The 23,719-nt window shown below is 35.3% G+C and overlaps 1 protein-coding gene across 2 annotated transcripts in view; it reads right to left on the minus strand.

Moving 5' to 3' along the window:
* Window positions 1–569: 569 nt before the first annotated feature.
* The window catches only part of LOC117343554, a 149,260-nt gene continuing 126,110 nt past the window's right edge, over window positions 570–23,719 (minus strand). For both annotated transcript variants that reach the window (XM_033905965.1, XM_033905966.1), the window contains 3 exons: window positions 12,665–12,733; window positions 11,043–11,118; window positions 570–5,301 (listed from right to left, as the gene is read on the minus strand). In XM_033905965.1, coding sequence (XP_033761856.1) covers window positions 4,440–5,301; window positions 11,043–11,118; window positions 12,665–12,733 — 1,007 coding nt within the window. In that variant the 3' untranslated portion in view covers window positions 570–4,439. The remainder of the gene's footprint in view (window positions 5,302–11,042; window positions 11,119–12,664; window positions 12,734–23,719) is intronic.

Raw genomic sequence — 23,719 nt, forward strand, 5'->3', positions numbered from 1 at the left:
TGTATTCTTTGTACATGTATTGTTGATGCGCCTATGAGCCGTAAGGCTCTCGGCAAAATAAAGAATCTGAATCTGACATCTGTAGTTTGTGAATTGCACGTGATAATTTTGCCAGAAAAGTTGCCGTACGATAATTTCGTACCCAGAAGAGTTATGCTTTCTCGGCTTACGCTGTAAGCCAATCTAAACAACTCATTACTGAATTCTTTTTCACATCTCTAACTTGACTGTGTAACATACGAATACTTCACTTTAAATTTCCAAAATGTCTTTTAGGATATTGTTCTCAAAAAGGAGTGGAAAATCGGACAATATCCCGGGGTCCGACATATATCCAATCTGAGATTACTCATGCCAATTAAGATAATAACTAATTGAATGAGTGATAGCTAATTTAGGTTCATTTCTACGTCAATGTTTTACCCATGCTTTCCCGTTTCGGCTCAGATATTGCTGTGCTTTTTCTTATCTCAACTTTAAAACAAAACTTAATATGCTTCTGTTCTCGAAAATAAGTGTTTTTTTACATCGTGTCATATTTATTGGGAGTAAAAACAAACCAGACAAAAATGAGTGACAACTTTTATTTTCTTTCATATCTCAACTGGTAAATAACACAAGCAAAATGAACTCGGGGATACACGCCTTTTCAACTCTAAACTCAAGCAGAATATTGTCAAAAACACCTTTTCATAACACATACATGTACCAATGTTGATAAAATAAGTGTCACTCAAACGTGGACATATCTCTCATTCTCACCTATTTTTATGACGAAAATATCATGACATAAATACTGTAAAAATTGCAATTTTCGAAGGGTTTCATCTTCTCGTTTTGTTCAGATAAAATAACATACCTAAAAACAGATACATTTAGAATATTCAAGGAAAAAATGCAAGTCAGTTTCACAGTTTACACAAACATTATTTCTTTGCTTCCAAATGATAAAACCGCGAAAATACGAACCATAGAAAATTACAACTTTTCCAGTAATTGAGATGTCATAATGTTAGGATGTATTGTATTGCTGTTTACCTTTTTCTTTAATATGCCATTAAATATCGAGATGAGAGAAAAACTATTAAAATATAGTCCAATGTTAAATAATATGATATTAATAATTCAGAGGGATAAACATATATGAAGACATATATCAACAAAAAAATAACGTAAAGCTGTTTATCATAAATGCTGAAAATCATTCGCGGGTGGTCCATGATATACATACAAATGTACATGTATCTACTTCTTAGAGAAATTACAGACACATTTATTGGAAAGAATGAAGATAAATATAGAGTTATTCCCCTTACGACAACCTCTAAACCTAGTGATTTATTATATATGTATATATCCCTGAATTTACCCAAAATATAATGACAAAATAAAGTATAATTGTCCAATGTCATAAAAAGGTCTAATTATAAAATATACATAACACAACAATCTATCAGTCTTATAAGCTTCGCTACAAACATAATCCACAGGCGCCCTATATTTCCTTTGTTATAGTATTTTAATATTCGAGTATCTGTTGATTCCTGATCACACTATTATCTGCTTTTTACTTTCATTTTCGGTATATAATACATTACCTGATTAATTAATAAAAACACATAAACGATGAAATATTATTTATTTATCATGATGATAAATAGGGTATCCCCTGTCAATCTGTGATAATGATCCCACATCGCCGTATACACGGCTTCTCACAAAAAATGAATAACATAGCACCTACGATATAGAAATATATCTCATTTGCAAACAAAAAAGGAAAAAGGAAAAAAAAAAAAAAAAAATCTCTAATAACACCCCATATAAAATATGTTTTAGGCATGCATTTAATTATCTATTAACTTAAAATGTAAAAGATATAAGAAGCTTAACTTTTAGAGGATGTAATAGTTTAAAACATAGTTTATTTTGGTATGGTATAAAAAAAAGTACAACTTTGATTTCAATCGATCATAATTCATCTTTTGCCGGATCATCTGTAGCATATTTAGCGTAATATAGCCCAAACATTGTACTACAGTGCTATTGTGTGTCCTGACCAAGAATCTATTGTATACAGAAGAGTTTAGGTATTGAAAGGCCCAAAAGGCCTGTTAGACCTTAAATGATTAATTATTTTGCAGGCCTATTATGCGTTCACTAACTGTGTCCTTAATTAAAGAGCCACAATTTATGAAGCAGACATGTTTTATACTCTGTTTTTTCTTACAATACCCACCTTTATGAACCTAGAACATGTATGTTCTCCTAGAAAACTGAATAATTACTGGCAAACAATTAGTATACAGTAACATGGATTTACTTTAACCAAACACATTAAATACAAATCATTAAGAGATGAAGTTATACAAAAGAATTAACTCTTGTGTCATAAATCTGAAATTTTAACAGGTAACATTTCTCCCGCTGTACAGTTGCAGCTCTTTTTGATAGAAGTCTTCCCAATTTGGCTATTTCCACAAATGTTCAGGCACATGACTATCAAATCAATATTTGACATTGGCAGCGAATTTTAGTTATATAAGCATTCGTTGCGTGAACATTGTAATAACATAATTAACGTAATTACTACACATTTCATATACATTCGAGGTCATTTGGGGAAGGGGTCAATATAACATCGTAAACAATTCCTTAAGTGATAATCAACCAATCAGAATGAGAGTTACGTAAAAATCATATAAAACGAATTAGCCAATCAGAATGAGAGTTACAAAAAATCATATAAAACGAATCAGCCAATCAGAATGAGAGATACAAAAAATTATATAACATAAATCAGCTAATCAGAATGAGTATTACACATTTATCATACAACAAGAACGATGATTCGTCATTGCCACATACAGCGTCGTGAGATTCAGCCACTCAGAATGAAGGTAACATACGTCACGTAACACAACTCAACTAGTCAGAATTATGATTACGAACTAGTGATCCATTTAAACAAGGGTTGCACACTTTTAATATAACAAGGACAATGACTCGCCATTGAGATTGATGTCTATACTACTGGCGAGGTCTAGTTAACGTGACTATAGCGACAGTGTTATGACGTTAATAAATATCACCGTTTAAACTACATGAGACCTATGAAACGAGTGTAAAAGATTGTTTGGCAAAAGGATGTGCAAACTTTAATATGGATTAATGCGACAATGTTAGTATTCTGATATAACAATCCTGTTTATTTTCTATACCATTATTCTGGAGTTAGATGGTAAGGTATTTCTTGTGAAATAAAAATCTATATCATAGAAATATTCTACAATACCTGGATCTGACTATGTTTTTATTGATTTACAACCATGGACAATACAACACGCACTCACTCGAAAAAATACGTATTCGCATAACACTGCTTAAAAATATACCCCTTCTATTGAATCCATGACGTCAATATTCATTTAGATGGAACTGTGACGTAGAAAATTATTATGGCCAAATCATGATAGTATTATAAGTTTGATAACTTGTGCCCAATTCCCATGTTTATATTAAGATACAATAAAATATGTTTAAATCAAATGATAGTACATATGTACATGATAATGAAATACCATCATTAAGATTCGAACTTAACGTCTTCAAGTAATTTTTACACATTGTAGCGTTTCATTTTTGGGGGGTTGTTATATAACATGGACATTGCATTTTTCACTTCGGAAACGCTTCTACTAAATAAAAGTGTACCGAAAGGACACATCAAGAAAAAGAAATTGCTTGAAAGCAGATAATTTTGACGTATAAACGAAATTCATGTTTAACTGAGAAATCAACAACCTTGTATAAGTATGAACACGCTGTCAATATACGTGAAGACTGTTTGAACAGTAACAGAAAACTATGACAATGTATCCCGGAAGGATAGGCGTCTTCTGCTTTACCGACGCCACTCCAAAGTCAATCTGATTAAAATCATAAGTGTATGGCTTAAATACTGTGTTGTACAGGCCATGGACTGATTATTTCAAACACATTAACATCGTGATTGTTATTATTTTTTTTTTTTGCTCGATAAAATTGTTCATATTTCTATTGATGTACCATCAATGATTGATATGAGATGCCAATTCCATCTCGACTTCGTTGTCCTGTTTCACAAGAACAAATCACATGCTGACTTGATCAGGATATTACCACTTTAAAACCACTTCTTGATAGGAATGGTAAACATAGACATGTGTACTATTGGCTGAATTAGTTTTTCTTTTTTTGAATGTATAATATAAAGTAATAAATATTTTGCAAAATTATCTTTCGAAACAGAAAACTTTGTAAGAATTGAGACTGCCATTTTCAGACGAGAAGGATTTTGTGTCATGTCAAATTAATTAAAATACGTTTATATTGCCACACACATCCAAACACATATATACATATTGCACGTCTGCGCATGCCCACAAAAGATGGCGTCACTAGTAGAAACCGTCTTCCCAGGCATTAGGGCCACTGTTTGTCCGATCATAATTAGGCGTGTTTCCATTTTGTCTGTGTGGAGGACTGAAGGGCGGTACGTTACACGTGAGCATGCAGTCATGCTTTGGAAGATGGTAAGCAACGTCTGCGTTCGTGTGCGAGAAGTTGCTTGGAGAGGCACTCTGTTGTGGATGATTACTCGGGGATGCCCGAACATTCACGGGATTATTTAATGTCTTTTTTCTAGGTTTTTGCACAATTGCGTAATCGTCATCATTTATTGTGTAATGCTGCACCGATGCTCCTTGAGCTGAGGCGTCAATTTGCTGAAGGTTCTCTGGTGGCGGCGGGAAATCATCATCAGCGTTCTGATATGTTTGAGTCACGTGATCAGGAGTATGAAACGAACTTTGCTGTTGTAAGTGTGCGGGACTGTTATGAGAAGTATGTGTAGCAACACCGTTCATATACGGACTGTGGACATGATTTGGAGAGCTTGTTTCGTGAATTTCTGCAGGAATATCATAATCCAAACTGTCGTATGAGGCATACGGATTTGAAGGTTTAGGCCGAAAACTTGACATCTGATTGTCTCGTGTTTGCTGATGTGAATTACTATAGCTACTGGTAGGCAAGTCGGGGTCATCTCCCACAGTGGCGTATGGATCTTCCGTGAGTGAGGCGTACACTTGGGACTGTTCACGTGCTGAGAAAGAATGCATTGAACTTCCGCGCGGAGGAGTTATTCCCAGGTCCTCGGAGAAAGTCTGTAATGGTGTGTCCGTGGTGGTCCGCCTTCCCGAATCGGTGTCTGACTGAGGAGCCAGGTTATATCGTCCGGCCTTATCAACCTGCCTGTACCTGCGAGAACAGAAATAACATTAGATATGTGCCAAATACGACAGAGTCGAATAAATTCACATTCAACCAAGTTTTATCTTATTAAGTGAACTCATTAACTTCGTCAGTCAGAGGAATTTTCCAGTTATAATGCATTTTATTGAATGTGTTTTATAATGTTTGTATGTAAATAAGGTCATTTTCGAAAAACCAATGGAATATTCCAATTAAATGAAATATTTATTTTAAGCTGTTGTTTGTTCTTTGGTTCTATATATTACAACGAAATCACTTATAAAATGCTATCGAATGTCTAGTATTATAATTTTAGTATTAAGTGTTCAAGTCCTTGGAACAACAAATATCAGGAATATAAGTATAATCAACGAAGCAGTAGCTAATTCTCCATTGTGTGGAATGTAACATATATCGGATAACATTCTGAAAAATCCACCTCAACATATGACAAACACATTTTTGGTCTCGTATCAATGAATATACTTCCCGGTTATGTGAGCACAAACGATATGAATATTCATTAGCAGTTAATACATAAAAAAAACACCATGATTCTATCCTTCCCGTACTCGAATACTGGTGTCGCCATAAACAGAAACTGTATATCAGTCGAGGTCTGAGAACCATGAATAAATATATCAACGCCTGCCTTGAACACTTGTCGTTTCGCCAAACTCCAGATGTGGGTATTGATGTCATCCTTTCGTCCCTAAGGGGCGATAAGTCACGGATCGCAAAATTCGCTTGTGGCATCCAATATGACATACGCACAGAATGTATTTGATACCTACTTCGGGAAGACTCCAAAAACGATGACGGTTAATTAAAATATAATTTAAAACGCTTCGATTGATCTTTTATCCACAGGCATTTTATATTGTTTATGTAATCGGAACCGATTATTTTTCTCGTTAGGCGAAACATGATAATATCTTAGTTAAATATGTTAGCTATTCGACGATAAATAGCCAAATACTAAGAGACACACTTGCTGAATCATGATAAGAGTTTCTGGTAACGTTCGAAAATCAGAACATTTTTATTACAAGTTATTCAAAGACCTGAAACAGGAGTTTAAACAATGAACTACACGTACTGTATAAGAATAGTAAACAAGACGCGCACGGCATGAACACTTTTCAATATAAATTTTGGGTTCGATACTGTAGAGCCAGCCATGAATTGAAATACACCATATAATTGTTTCATCGTTTAAGGATATAAATGTTTGATACAGTAGAGGCGACTAATTAGGTCATAAGAAATATTAAAATCTGGATCAGGTGGTGCTTTGGTTTGGTTTGTTTTTGTTTAACGTCCTATTAACAGCCAGGGTCATTTAAGGACGTGCCAGGTTTTGGAGGTGGAGGAAAGCCGGAGTAAACGGAGAAAAACCACCGGCCTACGGTCAGTAACTGGCAACTGCCCCACGTAGGTTTCAAACTCGCAACCCAGAGGTGGAGGGCTAGTGATAAAGTGTCGGGACACCTTAACCACTCGGCCACCGCGGCCCCTATCAGCTGGTGCAATATCCTATTGATTAAATAAATTTTAATAAATTTTTAATATTAGAATTAAAAAAACGTCAAGCACATGTGCATAGTAGGTATAGCCAAAGAAATCAAAATCAAAACATGACATATATGTTTCGGCAAACCCGGGGACTAAAGTCTACCAGCACTGTCTAACAGCTGAAATCGCGAAGGATTGTATAAAAAACACACGTTCTTAACACTTTTCAAAAAATACAAAGACAGGCTGATTGTGTTAGTGTAATTTATATAATCTCGATTTCAATGTAGATTATATTCGTTGATATGAGAAATAGGATTTACGACGTACGAACATAAAACACAATCTACACACAATTCAATTTAGACTGGAACTTGAATAATATGAAAACTTAACTGCGCACAATAACAGAGAAAAAACTATTTTCTGCTTTTTTTCTGGTACTCAACTGTTTTGAATAATTTCACAAGACATATTTCATAGGATGGTTTGTTTATATTTGACACTTAAATAACAGTGACAGCCACAGTCTCCAGCTTTCTGCTAGGATCGATCTTTAAGCTGGTGTTTGGGTTAAAATTGTATTTATTACATTTTCTAGAAAACAAACGCGTTATAAGTGCACTAGTTACGCTATTTGCCGTTAGTATAAAGGTTATCTGTATGTTACTTACGACATGTTTGAGAATAATAAATTATGTTCGTTTGATAAATATCATACGAATTCGACAGCGAATTTCAACTTTATTTTATTTTTAATTAAACTAAAACCATTTTTAGCTAACAACTCAAAAACTCAAACACGTTAATCATATTTGAATGGTATTGTTAAATTCATATAACTAAAATGTGTGCTTTACTTTTCAACAAAGCTACAAAGTATATGATATATTCTTATTGTTTTACCAAACGACTCTAGTGCCTTACATATATATATGTGTTGGCTTGGCCTCCTGAAGACGACGCTGTCTGAGCTTTGCCTGGGAGAGATCTGCTCCAAACCTCCCGCGCGCCCCAATGACAAAACAATATGGCGCCACAGTTACCGAGGCATAAATATTCATAAGGTCGGCACGCGCCTTGCTTACAACATTTAAAAAATGCCCTATAGATTTCCCGCTTATGTTTCTGAATAGGAATCACTTCAGCAAATACGCCTTTCTGAAACAACGTCATTTCCTAACGATCAGACAAACGGAATTAGCACAAAAATCGTATTTGTTTTCTTTTTTTAGAATGACCCAAACGGTTATACAATGAGCTAAGATCTCCATGTCTCAATACTGTTCGTATATCCCGTTGCCATGGGAACCTCTAAACAAAGAATGGTCAACATACGACTACAGTGAAGTAAGGTATTGTCTATTAGCTATCGGGTTTGGAGTTTAACTTCTAGTTCAATCGATAACTGTCGAATATTTTTACGTCTAAGTTGCTGGATTCGCAAAAATCGTAACCAAGGTATTCGGTATTAAAACTACATTAAGATAATCATAACGACAAATTAAGTGTTTTAAACCAAATATATATAGCCCTAGAAATAAATGTATGCATGCAGTATGGCAAAAGACGACATATCAGTGAAATATTACAACAAAGCCTTGACACTCAAGGTCAAAATAACAAACACAGCTTAAAGATCTAATTCGGATATATCGAGTGACAATAACATCCAAAAACAGTATTATAAAGACAATAAGATAACGATTATACATTATTGTTGTCTTAGCAGACCGATAAAATTAATGTCAGGTAGGAAACCCTGACTTACACACATGCGCACACGCATGTATGTCGCACGCACGGGAGGCGGTCCTTAAATAACCTTAGCTGTTGATAGGACATTAAACAATAATAAACAAACCAACGTTTTATATATATCTCAACTTAGTAAAAGGGGTATGGTTATAGTAATCGCTATGTCTGTGTTTCCGTTCGTGTGTTTATAGCTCCATTTACCCCTGAAAGATTGAATTTATTTTCATACTATGACAAACCGCCACCAATATCTACAATGGTTAGATTTCAGTGGACATAGGTCGAGAACTCATGTCAAAAGTCACACTTATGACCACTTAAAAAAACAACTTGTGTTCAAGATTGTATGTCATGAACATCTGGACAGGTTTAATTACTGTATTGGACTACTTTGTATCGGTAAATAACTAGCAATGTAGTTGTTTCTTTGTTTTTTCTAAATCTTTTTTTTTATCTATTCAGGTATCAAATCCTTACTGAGTAGTAAGGCGGTCTTCTGTTAGGAAACCTTGCATGTGTGGCTAAGGTAATACGACACAGTTAGGAAGTAATGAACCGTTTGTCATGAAAAATTATATCGATGAACTTTGTGCTACCATTTGCTTTGTTGCCAAAAATGACTTTGTCTTTCCAAGATAATTTTCTCAATATCCAGACTTTTGGAAAAAAAAAACATGTTTCTCTATTAAAAAATGACTATTTCAAAATAAGGATAAAAAAAGACACTCCTCTGTAAATGTTTGATGTTTAAAAGGAAAGCGTATTTGAGTTGAGAAGCTTTACCTACAAACAGGCAAAATACCGTAGATAAATTGTTTTGAAGTTAACATGTAATAGAATGTTTTAAGTGGTGCAGGTTGAAACCCCGAAAAAATAGGTATTTAGAAAAGGTTCTGGAGTAGGGAATCCACTGTGACATGTACACTAATCTAATGTACGTAATGTAAATAGCTTATGGCAGTAAAGCAGCCACTGTTCTGTTGTAACGTTCACTTCAACAACTTGTCAGTGGTATATCGAACGACAGTATCACGCGACAATATTAGGATATGGCCTTCGTGTGATGTAATGAACCATCAAAATGTCATCAAGTCATTCTTTATTTTGTAAACAGCTCATATGTGTTATCACTATATTCAATAACTTAATTCAATATCGGCTTTTGATGTATGCAGTTTTGACTCCTTGACGGAGTGAAATAGAGTAAAAAGTGTGGATTATACCATGTCAGTCGTGCCGTGTTAATGTCAATGTAAGGCTTCCGATTATTACCCAGGTATGTTGACACTCTGGCTTGTTTTTTTTTCTGTTATATCCATTATGCGCTTCCAACCATAAGTTCCTATAAACTTTGCAGACAATAATTTGAAATCAGTAAATTTGATTATGATATTGTGTATGACTTTTTTATCTACTAACTTCTTACAATGTTTTTATAGATCGTCTAGAGTAAATACAGTTATTGATGATAAACAAAACCTTAAAATGCAACAGTTTACCATATGATGCCTTAATATGAATCTAATGTACAATATAAAATGATAGAGTGTAATGTTATGGTACATCTTTTTTAAAATTTTGGTGCATTTTTGGAATATTTTGGAAATAAGGTCTCTCCCTTCTTTATTATGCTTTTTTTTCAATTACAATGTCATTGTCACTGACACCATTAATAATTTTCAAGATGTTTATGAAGCACTTATGCTAATTCAACAAATCAAAAGATTGCGTATATAGTTTTAAGGGTGGTAGTGTATATATTTAGCAGTATCAGAGAGCTAGTGCATCTTCCCATCCAGATTTTGACATTTCTATCGACCTTTTTGAAGTTGCCACCCTCGCAATACTTCAGTCAATTAGCATGATTGAGTCCAAGAAGGACAAAAATCTGTATGGTGCAGTTAGATTAATTTTTGGCTTTACTGTATCGAACTCTTAATTTGCATTGATAAAGCTAATGTCTAGTGTCTTTTGTACAGTCCTTATATTTATCGAGTAGTCTTACCTGCAAAAGCTGAAATTTGTCGAGTAGTCTTACCTGGAGATCTTTATTATTTATCGAGTAATCTTACCTGTTCAGTCTTCTATCCTTACATTTATCGAGTAATCTTACCTGTTCAGTCTTCTATCCTTACATTTATCGAGTAATCTTACCTGTGCAGTCATTTATCCTTACATTTACCGAGTAATCTTATCTATAAATTGTTATAACTTTATTTATATTGAGTGGTCTTAAGTCTGAACTCTAAATACGTATATTTATAGAGTAGTCTTACCTGCAAAAGCTGAAATTTGTCGAGTAGTCTTACCTGGAGATCTTTATTATTTATCGAGTAGTCTTACCTGGAGATCTTTATTATTTATCGAGTAATCTTACCTGTTCAGTTTTCTATCCTTACATTGTTATAACTTTATTTATATTGAGTAGTCTTAAGTCTGAACTCTAAATACGTATATTCATCGAGTAGTCTTACCTGTAACAAACGTAGACGATGGCTATGACAAGCGAAACAGCGATGATGAACAGGAAAACGTTTATGACGACAACCTCTGTGGAGAGAAATATCATCGGTAAAGTTTCATCAAACAATGCAATAGACTCTACAGCAAGTCATTTTTCAAATGTAAACATAACTCAAACAAATGACCATTACAAACGTTTATCAAGGACAGAACTGCAAAGAGTTCAATATCGAAATACTACAATCGAGGCCGCAAATGCGTATCATTGCGATAAGGAACAAAAGTCTGTTTAGTTAAAGTGTTCACATATACATACACATATGTACTGCGCTGTTCTTAGGATTCAGCTACAACTGACAAATGATTTAAACAATGACCATTTTGAGGCGGTGTCTCCTTGTAGAAGCTAGTACACCATACATTATATGGGTAGCCTGCTGCATATCCAGAGCAATTTAAAATTAAACTTTATTCCAACATAATCAATCTTGCTTGCCATGCTAGTGACTATGATATCTATTGATAATGACATCTAGTTACTTTGATATCTAGTGACTATGATATCTTGTGATTTGATATCTAGTTACTTTGATATCTAGTGACTGATATATCTAGTGACTTTGATATCTAGTGTCTATGATATCTGGTGGCTATGATATCTAGTGACTATGATATCTAGTGACTGATATATCTAGTGACTATGGTATCTAGTGACTATGATATCTAGTGACTATGATATCTAGTGACTATGATATCTAGTGGCTATGATATCTAGTGACTATGATATCTAGTGGCTATGATATCTAGTGACTATGATATCTAGTGACTATGGTATCTAGTGACTATGGTATCTAGTGACTATGATATCTAGTGACTATGATATCTAGTGACTTTTATATCTAGTGACTAAGATATCTAGTGACTATAGTATCTAGTGGCTATGATATCTAGTGACTATGATATCTAGTGGCTATGATATCTAGTGACTATGATATCCTCGCTTTACATGATGCACCGAGTAAATTTATTTACAGCATGGACCCCCATTACAGTCGAATACAACACGCCCATTAGAACAGAATGCATGGTGTACCGCTCAATGTGAAGATAACAATGTTCCATGCTATCTGGTTTCCTGGCTGGTCAAATCGGACCAAACAATATTACATTTGTATGATGGATGTGTTTGTCTCTATATTAGTAAGAATAGCGAACTCTATCTACTCCCAAGTGTACGGTCAAACAAGGCCAAAGGGCGTGCGACTTTGCATCGGTAATCAAATTTTCATGAAACATGCTCCTTAAGCACGAACTGTGATAAGGAGTAAAAACTAAATAATGTCTCTGGTCTCAACCAGGAAATGATTTAGATACAAATGGCAGAACATGCCTTCGGGAACTTTATTGTCCTCTGGTTATCGTCAAGACCTTTTTAAATAAAACACTGTCGTTTATTGCTTTGTATCCACGTTATGTGGGAGGTTTACTGTTTTCAATTTGTCGCAGGTATTGTTTATATCGACATACACTTCCACGCTTTTCCAGCCACGATTAGGAATCCCATTTGAATTTATAATAAGAGATAACCATATGATCACCTGATTGTATTGCAGCGTTTTGATTGGATACTTACTGACAATGGTAAGAAACCTCCATGGACGGAATGTGCTTTTACTTCCGGTTCCATTGAATGTTTGTTGATCTGGAAAATATATCAATTGATAATTAAATGAGACGTATTACTTCAAACATGAAATGCTCCCGATATAATAATGATTTTGCTGTCGTAATTTCCTTTGCAAAGATTAAAAGGGCGCAACATTTCCCAGAATTGATCGTGTTAAACGTAAAAATGAATATTACTAATTTTGATATCCTTAGTAGACGCATCAGAGGGAGTGCAATGCTTGTATCATATCACTATTGTATATTAATATTGTTATATCAATATATTTTAAATTAATATTGTTATATTAATACTGTAATGTAGTTGTTCGTCATGAGCTACAGAAATAAGCTTTCTGAGAGTATCATGATTGCAATACAACATTCATTACCGGCCTCTCTGTTAAATGGTTTCAACATTTTGTGAAAATGATATAGTGTATGTTATGAATACATATAGTATGAAATATATGTCAGCTCAAGACACCATGACAACAATTGGTTGTTATTTCGAAAACAAAAAAAAGAAAAGAAGAAAATCCATGATGGCATTCTTATATCAAATCGCGATTGAATCTAGATCATTTACATCAGATCTAACTCGTTCAGACTAATATGTAAATACTATAAATTTACATCAGTATCAACTAGTTCTGACTTATCTGTAAATACTATAAATGTACATCAGATTCAACATGTGGCAAATCTGTGAGTAATATGACTGCCAGATCGAAGATTAAAAATATCCAAACATGAACACACACAAACACCATCTATTACTGCCATATGTTCTGAAATATCAGTCAGTTGATTTAAGCGAATGGTTACACATTTCCTTTTGCCAAGAGACACAATAACAGCTGTCGCATTTGACACAAAAAATAGAGAGATTTTCCTTCGGGAACTTTTAAGCCGATATCTGGCAGTTTTTCCCCTGTGTTGTGTGACCTCTGTGATATAGATTGTCCCTGTAAGGACTGGTATGATATATTGGGTATGCTCAAAACCATACAGGTAGTATCTATAGTTACTAAAATATTAAAATATAATAAATGATTAATCATGCTTTACAGCGTTTTATTTTCGAGGCCATAATCGTAATTAAGGAGATATTGACATTCGTTTTCCACAAAATTATTATTATTGGTAAAACTTATCAGCATCGTTCTGTTAATAATTACCCTTTCTTTCAAGGTGAATGAAAGATCCATCCATTTATTCATTACGCGTTATACAGTTTGATCAACTTAAACACACGATTTCTTTGTTGGGAATTATCGTAGATTCTATACATTTAAAGTGTGCTTTTTGTTTGTTTTTGTTTTGTTTTTGACGCTCGTGTATACTTTGACGATACATACAGATGATATATTGAATAATATTATTATTGTGGGGTACTATTCTTGCATATTGAGTTCGATAAACAGTATACATAAGCATAAGTAAATAACCATAGTCTAATAGCCAAAAAATAGTTATGGTGAGTCGGTGACCTTGACCTTGACCAAACGATCATGAAACTCGAACGTGTCCGAATTATTATGATCTTTTATCAATGTTGGAAGTTTGTTCGAAATCCTAAAGGAATGAAGCTGGTAGAGCACTGACAAACTTAGGTTAGACAAAAACTCAGGTGATAGGTACACATGTACAGGACGGACGGAGACAACAACTCAGGTGATAGGTACACATGTAAAGGACGGACGGAGACAAAAACTCAGGTGATAGGTACACATGTACAGGACGGACGGAGACAAAAACTCAGGTTATAGGTTCATATGTACAAGACGGACGGAGACAAAAACTCAGGTGATAGGTACACATGTACAGGACGGACGGAGACAAAAACTCAGGTGATAGGTACACATGTACAAGACGGACGGGGACAAAAACTCAGGTGATAGGTACACATGTACAGGACGGACGGAGACAAAAACTCAGATGATAGGTACACATGTACAGGACGGACGGAGACAAAAACTCAGGTGATAGGTACACATGTACAAGACGGACAGAGACAAAAACTCAGGTTATATGTACACATGTACAACACGGACGGAGACAAAAACTCAGGTGATAGGTACACATGTACAAGACGTACGGAGACAAAAACTCAGGTGATAGGTACACATGTACAAGACGGACGGAGACAAAAACTCAGGTGATAGGTACACATGTTAAGGACAGACGGAGACAAAAACTCAGGTGATAGGTACACATGTAAAGGACAGACGGAGACAAAAACTCAGGTGATAGGTACACATGTACAAGACGGACGAAGACAAAAACTCAGGTGATAGGTACACATGTACAGGACGGACGGAGACAAAAACTCAGGTGATAGGTACACATGTACAAGACGGACAGAGACAAAAACTCAGGTGATAGGTACACATGTACAAGACGGACGGAGACAAAAACTCAGGTGATAGGTACACATGTACAGGACGGACGGAGACAAAAACTCAGGTGATAGGTACACATGTACAGGACGGACGGAGACAAAAACTCAGGTGATAGGTACACATGTACAGGACGGACGGAGACAAAAACTCAGGTGATAGGTACACATGTACAAGACGGACAGAGACAAAAACTCAGGTGATAGGTACACATGTACAGGACGGACGGAGACAAAAACTCAGGTGATAGGTACACATGTACAAGACGGACAGAGACAAAAACTCAGGTGATAGGTACACATGTACAAGACGGACAGAGACAAAAACTCAGGTGATAGGTACACATGTAAAGGACGGACGGAGACAAAAACTCAGGTGATAGGTACACATGTACAAGACGGACAGAGACAAAAACTCAGATGATAGGTACGCATGTACAGGACGGACGGAGACAAAAACTCAGGTGATAGGTACACATGTACAAGACGGACAGAGACAAAAACTCAGGTGATAGGTACACATGTACAGGACGGACAGAGACAAAAACTCAGGTGATAGGTACACATGTACAAGACGGACGGAGACAAAAACTCAGGTGATAGGTACACATGTAAAGGACAGACGGAGACAAAAACTCAGGTGATAGGTACACATGTACAGGACGGACGGAGACAACAACTCAGGTGATAAGTACACATGTACAGGACGGACGGAGACAAAAACTCAGGTGATAGGTACACATGTAAAGGACAGACGGAGACAAAAACTCAGGTGATAGGTACACATGTACAAGACGGACGGAGACAAAAACTCAGGTGATAGGTACACATGTAAAGGACAGACGGAGACAAAAACTCAGGTGATAGGTACACATGTACAAGACGTACGGAGACAAAAACTCAGGTGATAGGTACACATGTACAAGACAGACGGAGACAAAAACTTAAGTTCTCCCTCCCTCAGTTTCAGCGGTTGGGAATTTTCCTACCAAGAATACAGAAGTATATGATTTCCTGATTGTGAAACTCATTGAACGTATCCGCTGCAATAACAATAATGATAGTTGTTTCATCATTATTGTTCATCTTGTCAAAACCCTAAAACGACATTTTACTATTTAATTGACTATTTAATCAACTGTTTAATTGACTATTAATTAAGTATTTAATTAAGTATTTAATTGACTATTTAATTAAATATGTAATTGACTATTAATAAAGTATTTGATTATTAATTGACTATTAATAAAGTATTTGATTAACTATTTAATTGACTATTTAATTGAATATTTAATTGACTGTGTAATTGACTATTAATTGACTATTAATAAAGTATTTGATTAACTATTTAATTGACTATTTAATTGACTATTAATTGACTATTAATTGACTATTCAATTGATACATATCCAGGAAAAGATACCAACAGGAAAGCAGGTTACTGTATTGAGCAGCAGTGGTGGAATTTGTTAGATCACACGGTAGCGATGTACATCACCATAAAACAAAGGAGGAAGTGGGTCATGGTATTAAACAAAGTAGTGTAGAAAACAAATTTCGGATTCGCTTAAGAAAGCATAACACACAAAATAATTCCCCTTTGCACGCCAGTTCCATTCGCGATAGCCACTTCGGCAAGTCAGTATATTTGAAAATATTTTATTTCCAACGTTAACTCTGATGATCCTGTCAGTGAAAATGTAAACTATGACGTCTTTATCAATACAAGAACAACACTACCGATGAACTCCATTCATTAAAAGGGAAACCTTGTATAGAAAAACAAAAAGGACGATTCATTTTTAAACACAACCGTGTTATTTTGTTTAGCAAGGGCTTCACGCCCTCGGAGCTGAAGTCATATGAAGACAGTATTCCCCAGTATACTGTACACGCTATTTGATCATACTACAGTGTATGTCAAGATAGAGCTAAAACGTCATTAACTACGTCAGTAATAGCTGGGCACCAAGCTGAGGGAAGACTGAAACTCGATCAAGATTCGACGAGTATAAAAGGAATTCACTACGTTTTACTTTTGTCAAACGCGCAGGCCAAAGAGTAAAATTAAAGGAGGAAAAGCCAAAGAAATACAGTTGTTTAGAAAAGGAAATAAAATCAAATGATGGCAAACATTGTGAAGGAGTTTGTGGGTTTACTTCTGTTACTTTCGGCTGTCTAGAGAGAGGATTCACAGTTAATCACCGATATGCTGCGACGATCCCAAATTCATTCCCAATATCCAGAGTTTGTAACCTTGTGTATTTGTTGTTTTAGCTCCCAACATACGGGGGTGGTTGAAGAGCCTGTTAATTGCGCCGACATACAATACATTATCATATCCTGGATTAATTAATGTATGCGTTTTAAATCATTTTGCTTGGGTGCGTTTCAAGTAAAAGCATCCATTAGTCTCTCTGTCCTCCCATATATATGTCTCTTCGTCGCCAATGGACCACAACTCAATATGGCAAAAGGTCCGATAAGAGATTTGACGACGCCATTTACAAATAATTTCTTCTCATTTTTGATCCATCAGACCATTACGCTGACCATTATTGGGAGACAAAATCTCAAATGGTCAATGATGAGATGGCGATGATTAGATATAGACAAAATTCAATTACTGTAAATTACTTTTCTGAAGACCAATCCTGTTGTAGGGATCCTACATGATTATGTGGTTATCACGACAGATACCACCAAGAAACTCGCTATCGGCTGTAGTGCACAAAAAAGACGAGGCTTATCTTCCGCGATAGTCGGCAGGTGATTAACCGTATTTGTGATGTGACGTAGGCCGTGTCGCGTGCATACACACTCTCCAGGTCATACTTGCAATATATTGTTGTTTAAGAACTGAGCTTTTTATAATTCCTGCACACAGAGATGTAAAATCATTAGTAAAAGACGAGTTTTGTCTTTTATATTATTGGTGACAGAATATTTACCGGAGAGTTATTGAAATACTGTAAGATACAAATTATATTACTCCAAGAATATTCAAGGACAACCTTGAATATATTTTTATGGTATGGAGACCTAAATATATTCAAGTGAATCAACTCTACATAAACCATGTTAAATATAAATTTATGAAAAAAACGCCGATTTTCACGTTATTGGCTGATAACATAATTTTTGAATCAATGAATATGATTATTAAAAGCAAGATTAAATTATTTGATGTTACCTGTAGATCTAAATTGGGAGTATATTGTAAATGTATTACGTTTTCTCATGCGATATAAAGTGAGACGTTTTAGGTACTCTTTGAATTGATGGAATGAAATACTCGCACCCTGGTTCCCGTTTTGAGAACATGACATTATCTTTGATTTGGACAGGATCTAAATGTCAGGATACGAAGCAGGAAACGGTCACACTTTCTGAGAATTCATGGTCCTAATCTTATTATAAACACTACCTACTGAACGAATTATATCAAAATTGAACAATAGCTATCCATTAACCAAAGGTATACAAGGCGATTAATAGTCCCAGAGGGGTAAGGGGTTGGGCCGAAAGTCATCGAACTGGCTTTATCATAAGGCTAAACGTTTGCCCCTTGGGATGAGTTGGAGTTTACCATAATATAAATATAGAGAAAATGAATGAAGAAATATTTGTTAATTTTTACTAAATAATTCAAATGAGATTGGATTTTAATCCTCAGAAGACAACTTGACATTATGAAGCACAGGAGCCGAGGGACAGTGAGCAACGATACTGAATGTAGTACCATCCTTATCAGATTGGCGATAATACTGAAAGCGATTGTATACCAACACGATTCTTAAGTGTTAAGTAGACTTGATGAAGACTGGCGCCGAGTACGAATTATGATACAGACACCATAAATACTTCATCGTATCAACGACTGGACACAGACTGTCTACACTGACGGGTCACCTCTTACGTGAACAGAGATCGATCTGAACATACACTAATAATGTGTAGAGTCTGCCAGCGATCACAGACAACACGGTAATTACACCAGATAGTAGAGTGGATGATGATATGTCAGATTGTCAGTCCATTTTACATCTAAAGAGACAGCTGGTCATTTCATGAAGATAATTTTGATATCAAAATCTCAGATTTTGTTTAACTGTTTAAGACTGGTAATGAGATGTATGGTCTTCAGTAAATGAAGTCATTTTTAACCACGGTAAAATTTTCGAGTTGTAACATTTTTGCACTTAGAATATTGCACTAAATTACATTGCTGGATGTTGTGTTGTCCTAAATATTTGTCGCTATAAAATATATGGTGGCTGCTTCGTTCACTGTTAGAACTGCTATAGTCTCCAATAATCTTATCATTAGGGTTCAAAGTAATGATATCAATAATCCTAAGGAGATTTATGGTTTGCTCTTAGAAACAAATTATTTTAAAATATGATACAAAATGTATATGTTTCGGCAGGGAAGTTTTCACTCGGACAAAACAATGATAATATATTGATACTTAATACCACATTGACAACTAGGAATCTTAGAGCACATCAATACTAAACGTTAATTCAAAACACCAATCCACAACGTCCCCGGCGTGCTGAAAGGATGTAACTTCGCGCAAATCTAATTATTTCAAAGGTTCGGTAAATGAAAATATGTGTATTGTGTCTGTATGTGTATTACTAAGAAAGCTAAACTGAAATCTATTGATAAAGTCATGAAACAGATATTTGAAATCAATTTCAAGAAAATACACGCATGATATTCTTTAATTCCATTAATGGTGCGATTATGTCACAATGTGGTGTTCTAAGTCGACAAGGGCATAACATCAATCATATCTAGCGAGAGCCCTGGTGAGAATTTGGTGACTTTAAAAAACACAATGGCATGGATATAGAACAAGACGGATACCACTCGTGGTGTTATGAAGATTTTTGTTTTGAACGAATCTGTTATGCTTCTGTTTTTGATAGATTAATAATGTCTTTCGCTTTGTTTGTGAGTTTTCTTAATATGCGTTTCAGATTTTACCCTTTTCCACTGATGTTTGAAAAATGCCCTTTGTCGCTACGTTATCGAATAGGAAAAACTAATGCACATTAGTATAGATAATGCAAAATACATAAAAAGTTATTCAAAAAGGCACTTTTATATAAATTGATTTCCGCATGAACCAAATGGCCATAAAAGGCATGTTATATGAATGAATGAATGTTATTGACCGATATAAATATACGGTAAAATCACTATCAGTAACAGAAGACATCGTACAGGCATTCACCCTTAGCAATTTCACTTAATGGTAGGATGATAACGATTTCTTCTTTGTCGACGATTCCGAAATTGAGATATAGATGCCCATCAACGCATAATCTCATAATGCGGTATAACGCCTTCGATCGGTTTTTTATCTAGCTGTAGTTGGAATATTGATACTTAACTCCGTGACAGACACTGAATCATGTTGTATATATATATATATATATATATTGCTTGTTTTTCTCCCTATTTTGTAATTTTAATATTGAAAACAAGCCAAAAGCTGACTTGTACGTTATCATAAATCAAACAGCTCATTTACAAGTGACATTTACGATTAGCTCTACTGCTGCCCTAAATATGCCAATACTTATACCACAGGGGTCCTCCCAAAGGACACATCTAATACCTAATAGCGAAACACACTGCCAGGCGTCCCCGAGGAAACATCTTGTGAAATCAAATTATCTTCATATATACAGTGTATCATCGATAAAGCTAATATACCATATTGGGTACGACCTCTGATGGGCTTTGTCTGGCAAAGTGTCGGGGATCTGATGGAACGCTATCTGGAGATTTCGGGCAACTACAGTAAAAAGTCCGATGCGAGTTTTTAGACGAATTTCATTTTCGGTTTCCGCCGGGATCACCACCTGCAAGTAGTTTTATCCGTCTCTATGCATTAAGTATAAGATCATATTGGTGCAGTTTTTCTAACTCGACAGAAAAGCAATTTAAAGGCAATCTAGACGATGTAGGTGTACACAACTATAGAGACACGTGACATGTCACGCACATGTAGACTGTCATCAATATTTAATCTGGGAAACAGTTCACCGAGGACAACTTTTGACGAATAACATAAGCTTCACAAAACTAGAAATTCGATAAATATGTAAACAAAGTAATGTGTATTCTTGTATTCTTAAAACTTATAAACTGATGACGTTATAAATGAACAAAAAAAATAAAGACTCTTTACAAAGATGTTCTTAATTAAGTGGAGACCTTAGTTTGGTGTACTTTATACTTGCAGTATATCGCTAAAGTTAGACTGGTCACCAACACTTAACTGTTACTCGGCTAAATTCTAATACTAGATTACCCCCCCCCCCCCCCCCCCCCCCCCCCCCCTAGTTTGTAACTAAGCAATTGGGCAATCCCTAGAGAGAAAAAAATCATAAAGATCCATTTTATTTGAATAATTGTCTAAAGACAGGGGGTCAGTCTAAATTTAAGTTCTTATGAATGTCAACGATACGCGAAAATAGAGATAATAAAACGTTCTAGATTATTAATTAGTTGGTTAGCCGTACATCTTAACATACATTTTATATTGTTTTTTTCCCCCCAAATATTGTGATGATATGACGTCTTATAAAAACACGTATGTAGAGAGTAATTTCTGATGTAATTAGCGTTATGTGTGCTCACGTCATGGACAATTTACAAAGAGTGACATTTGATGAAATTAAGTCTGGACAAAACAGTCATTTTAAACGTAAAGTACGTCACTGTATTACGGTTGTTAGGTTCACTAACGTAGATCAGTGATATAATATTGCCGGTCGTAGGAGAAATAACCATCAGATACTCTGTATCAGGCCTCAGATAATTAATAACAGAAAGCCTAGACTTCCCTCTCGATGTCAAACAAAATTAACGTAACGTATCCGCGTTGTCTGGAACGTCGGCGACCTGGATGATGACCTTCACCTTTTCATATAATAAATGTGTCTATTTATAGAGATCTGACCAGACAAGTTTTGTATAATTTTCCATCATTAATGTAGAAAACGCAAGCCCGAATAAAGTCTTATCTGTGTATCACTGCGAGCTCTGCGCTAACTTGTTCATAAAACAGCTGAGATGTTTCATGGGAGGGGGAGGGATAAGTTTCCACACAATTCACGGACAGGTGTCCGGACGGACAATAGTTTTGACAAGCTACATCGATTGGAATTTTTAGGTATGTATTGAACTAGAATTGCATGGCGAGTGACGTCAATTAAACATAGGACGCTTACCCTGTCGGAGCGTCTGGTCTCCTTCATCCTTCTTTTTAACGGTCTTCGTGTACCTCTCTATATTGTTAATCATTTTGTATTATTTTTCTTCGATTTTGATTAGAGTAACGTTTGACTTCAAGTACCAATACGCCTCTTGTGTTGAAGGCTGATTGCAAAAACTACGGCTATCTACTATTAGCCTCAGTAGTGTAGATATCCAAATTGTCAAATTGGAACAGATGAAATTACACTTCTTGATTCGAAATATTTTAAAACGTTTTGAGGATAGTAGGCGCGCACTTTGCGATCGATAATAAAAGTTGCTGGAACGACAATATGATCACTACGGGCAATACATTTTGTATATATAAGAAACTTTTAAGTTTTGGTAGCATTTTGAATTAATATTTTTTCTGAAATTTGACACATATCTAATTTACTGAATCTAGTACAGTATATACGCTTATACTTATCTAAACAACTTTTCCCGTTGTTTCTCACTAACATTACAAAATACCTGGACGTTAGCACAAGTAAAATAAAAATTCCTCATATAAATCCAAATTACGAACAAAGACGGGTTTAACTCACGCCCTGTTTTCCTGGTAAATCCGGGACCTACCATAGGGGCTATGCGACCTCTTTTGAAATGGTTCAGTGGGATGAAAATTCAGTCGGTTGATATTGTCCGTACATCTGAACCTGACACTATAATGTTTTAGGTACCATTTTTTAGTACTGGGTTAGACTCCTAGCGGACGTATAAAAGTTGATGACCTGTTATGATATGATCATCACCAAGCGTAAAGAATACTCTTTTATTGGGCGGATGTACACAACTACTCAAGCGAAGCGTCCCTTGTGTGTTTATTCTTCCGCGCAAACACTTTTGATGTTCTAGACCAGCTGAGAAGATGCACATCCAAGACAGCATTGAAGTGATGCATTGTGGGAAATATAAAATACCTCAAGAAAGAGGACCAACTCATGGCATATGATAAAAAATAAATGTCTACACGCAACGAATTCTGAATAGATCTGGTTACATGCACTGTCTTAATTCTGACCAATTTTCAGACAAAACGACCTAGTCACACTTATACTTATGCGATTGGTGTCCGTAAATCTGATCTTTGTCGATGCATGTATAAATTTCTCTCGGACTGATTCAATGTAAAGATGTCTATGTAGTACCACTAATGAAATTGCTGATATTTTACCAGTTTTGAAAATTATTAATGACAATAAATCAATTAATGAGAAAATCTATGAATATAACACACTAGCGTCAAACGCTTAATATATATGTTATATTAAATGGAAATGTATAATTATTACCAACAATTTGTAAAACTTGTTTTTTTACTTTAATTATGTAGCTTGTTTG

The sequence above is a fragment of the Pecten maximus genome, chromosome 15 (assembly GCF_902652985.1).
Source record: "Pecten maximus chromosome 15, xPecMax1.1, whole genome shotgun sequence".
NCBI lineage: Eukaryota > Metazoa > Mollusca > Bivalvia > Pectinida > Pectinidae > Pecten > Pecten maximus.